General features: G+C 38.9%; 1 protein-coding gene across 1 annotated transcript in view; it reads left to right on the top strand.

Annotated features, from left to right (window-relative positions):
* Nucleotides 1-714, top strand: part of LOC111083249 — a gene marked incomplete at its 3' end in the record, with an annotated part of 26242 nt that extends 25528 nt beyond the window's left edge. Inside the window, exon 16 of the mRNA XM_022379626.1 lies at nt 505-714. Within this exon, the coding sequence (XP_022235334.1) occupies nt 505-714 (210 nt within the window). The remainder of the gene's footprint in view (nt 1-504) is intronic.
* Nucleotides 715-1938: the final 1224 nt, after the last annotated feature.

Raw genomic sequence — 1938 nt, 5'->3', positions numbered from 1 at the left:
GTGTTATTTATAACAATAGTAGTTTTTTTTTTATTTTAAAAATATAACTATTTATAATGCTCCCTAAATAAAAAAAAATAAATTACAGTGAAAGCAATGAAGATTTTGTAGGTTTTCAACCAAACTAAATAACAGTCAACCTTTTTTTGATTTACGGTATTTTCTTATTTTGATGTTTTGAGCTCTTTCGTGTTTATAACAATATATACTAATTTTGAAAGTATCAAACTGAATTTTTGTTCAATAATAATCTTTCAAATGCGACTGTAGCTTTTTTTTTCCTCAAACTTTGTCTTCAAAATAAGGGTCCGTCTTATACACGGTGCGTCTTATATTCCGAAAAATACGGTATGTACGATAGTTCCGAATTATGAGCCGACAGAATAGAGAGGAGATTAAATTTTAGGTTCACTCTAATTATCACATAGTCGAGAGTGAATAAATAAATAAAACAACAAAAACTAATTACTTTCTCTTAGTTTATGAATTAAATGTTATCCTTAGTTTCGACCAAACGAAACTTATACTTTCACTGTCCGCGGAGCCTCTCAAACTGGACTGGAATATCTAAAGAACAAGACGGTGTGGATGGAAATGGTGAACCTAACAGCGACAATTTATGGCCCAGAAAAGGTGGATTCTTTAATAGACAACGTCTTTACAGCACATATTGACATGAATGACCAGTGGGCAGCAAACTGTCAATCACTGAGTGTAAGTATTTAAACGTAGTTTGAAAAATTGTCATTTAAGAGCCAGACTTATCGGCCCAGAGGGAATGTGAATAGTGTCTTACTTATTGTTTCGTGAAACACTGTGGTAACATGCCTTATTGTGTAATGTTTAATAGACATTTCATTATTAATAATATAAGAACATTGTTTATGTTGTGAAGTAGACAAAGAAATATTGTTTTTGTTTTGTTGTTTTTTACTTTAAGTCTTGAGGCGGCTTAACACATCTTAGATGTTCATGCGTCATCGGTGAATCACGTGCAGATTTACCTAGTAACGACCACCTCCTCTATAGGTAGCCGTCCATAATTTAGTAGTGAAAGTCTAAAGGGAAGGCAGCTACTCAAAACCACCCACCGTCAGCTCTTGAACTACTCTTTTTACCAACGAATATTGGGATTGGCCGTCACATATAATGTGCCCACGGCTGAAAGGGCGAGGATGTTCGGCGACAGGGATTTGAACCCGCGAATTGCGAGTCGAACGCTCCCTAACCAACAGACTATGCCAGGCCACTTGCTTATTTTCACATTGACGTTGTTTCGGTTTTATGGTTTGGAGTGGTTATATCAGACCTGAGTAGGACCTCCGTGTTGTGTTCGAAACGCCATCAACGTTGATCATCTCCAGGCAGCTAGTGTCTCTGACCAACACAGGTTGATCTTACATCAGAATACTCAGAAAGCTATTACTTGACAAGCTGGCCACCACTCCGTAACACCAGTAGAGATCTCAACATCGAAACCGAAACGTCGTCAAAGTCAAGAACACCGGGCAGTTGCTGCCTCTGATCAACGCACGGTAACACCAGATCAGAGGGAGGTCTCAGCATGGACTCCAAAACGTCGCCATCCCCAATAACACCCAGGCAGTTGCTGTCTCTGATCAACAAAATATAACATCAGATCAGACTTAGATTTCACCAAAGAGTCCGAAACGTCGCCATCCCCAATAACACCCGGGCAGTAACTGTCTCTGATCAACAAAATATAACATCAGATCAGACTTAGATTTCACCAAAGAGTCCGAAACGTCGCCATCCCCAATAACACCCGGGCAGTTGCTGTCTCTGATCAACAAAATATAACATCAGATCAGACTTAGATTTCACCAAAGAGTCCGAAACGTCGCCATCCCCAATAACACCCGGGCAGTTGCTGTCTCTGATCAACAAAATATAACATCAGATCAGACTTAGATTTCA

Source organism: Limulus polyphemus, unplaced genomic scaffold (genome assembly GCF_000517525.1).
Source record: "Limulus polyphemus unplaced genomic scaffold, Limulus_polyphemus-2.1.2 Scaffold8749, whole genome shotgun sequence".
In the NCBI taxonomy this organism is placed as follows: Eukaryota; Metazoa; Arthropoda; class Merostomata; order Xiphosura; family Limulidae; genus Limulus; species Limulus polyphemus.
This window is presented reverse-complemented; position numbering and strand designations above follow the sequence as displayed.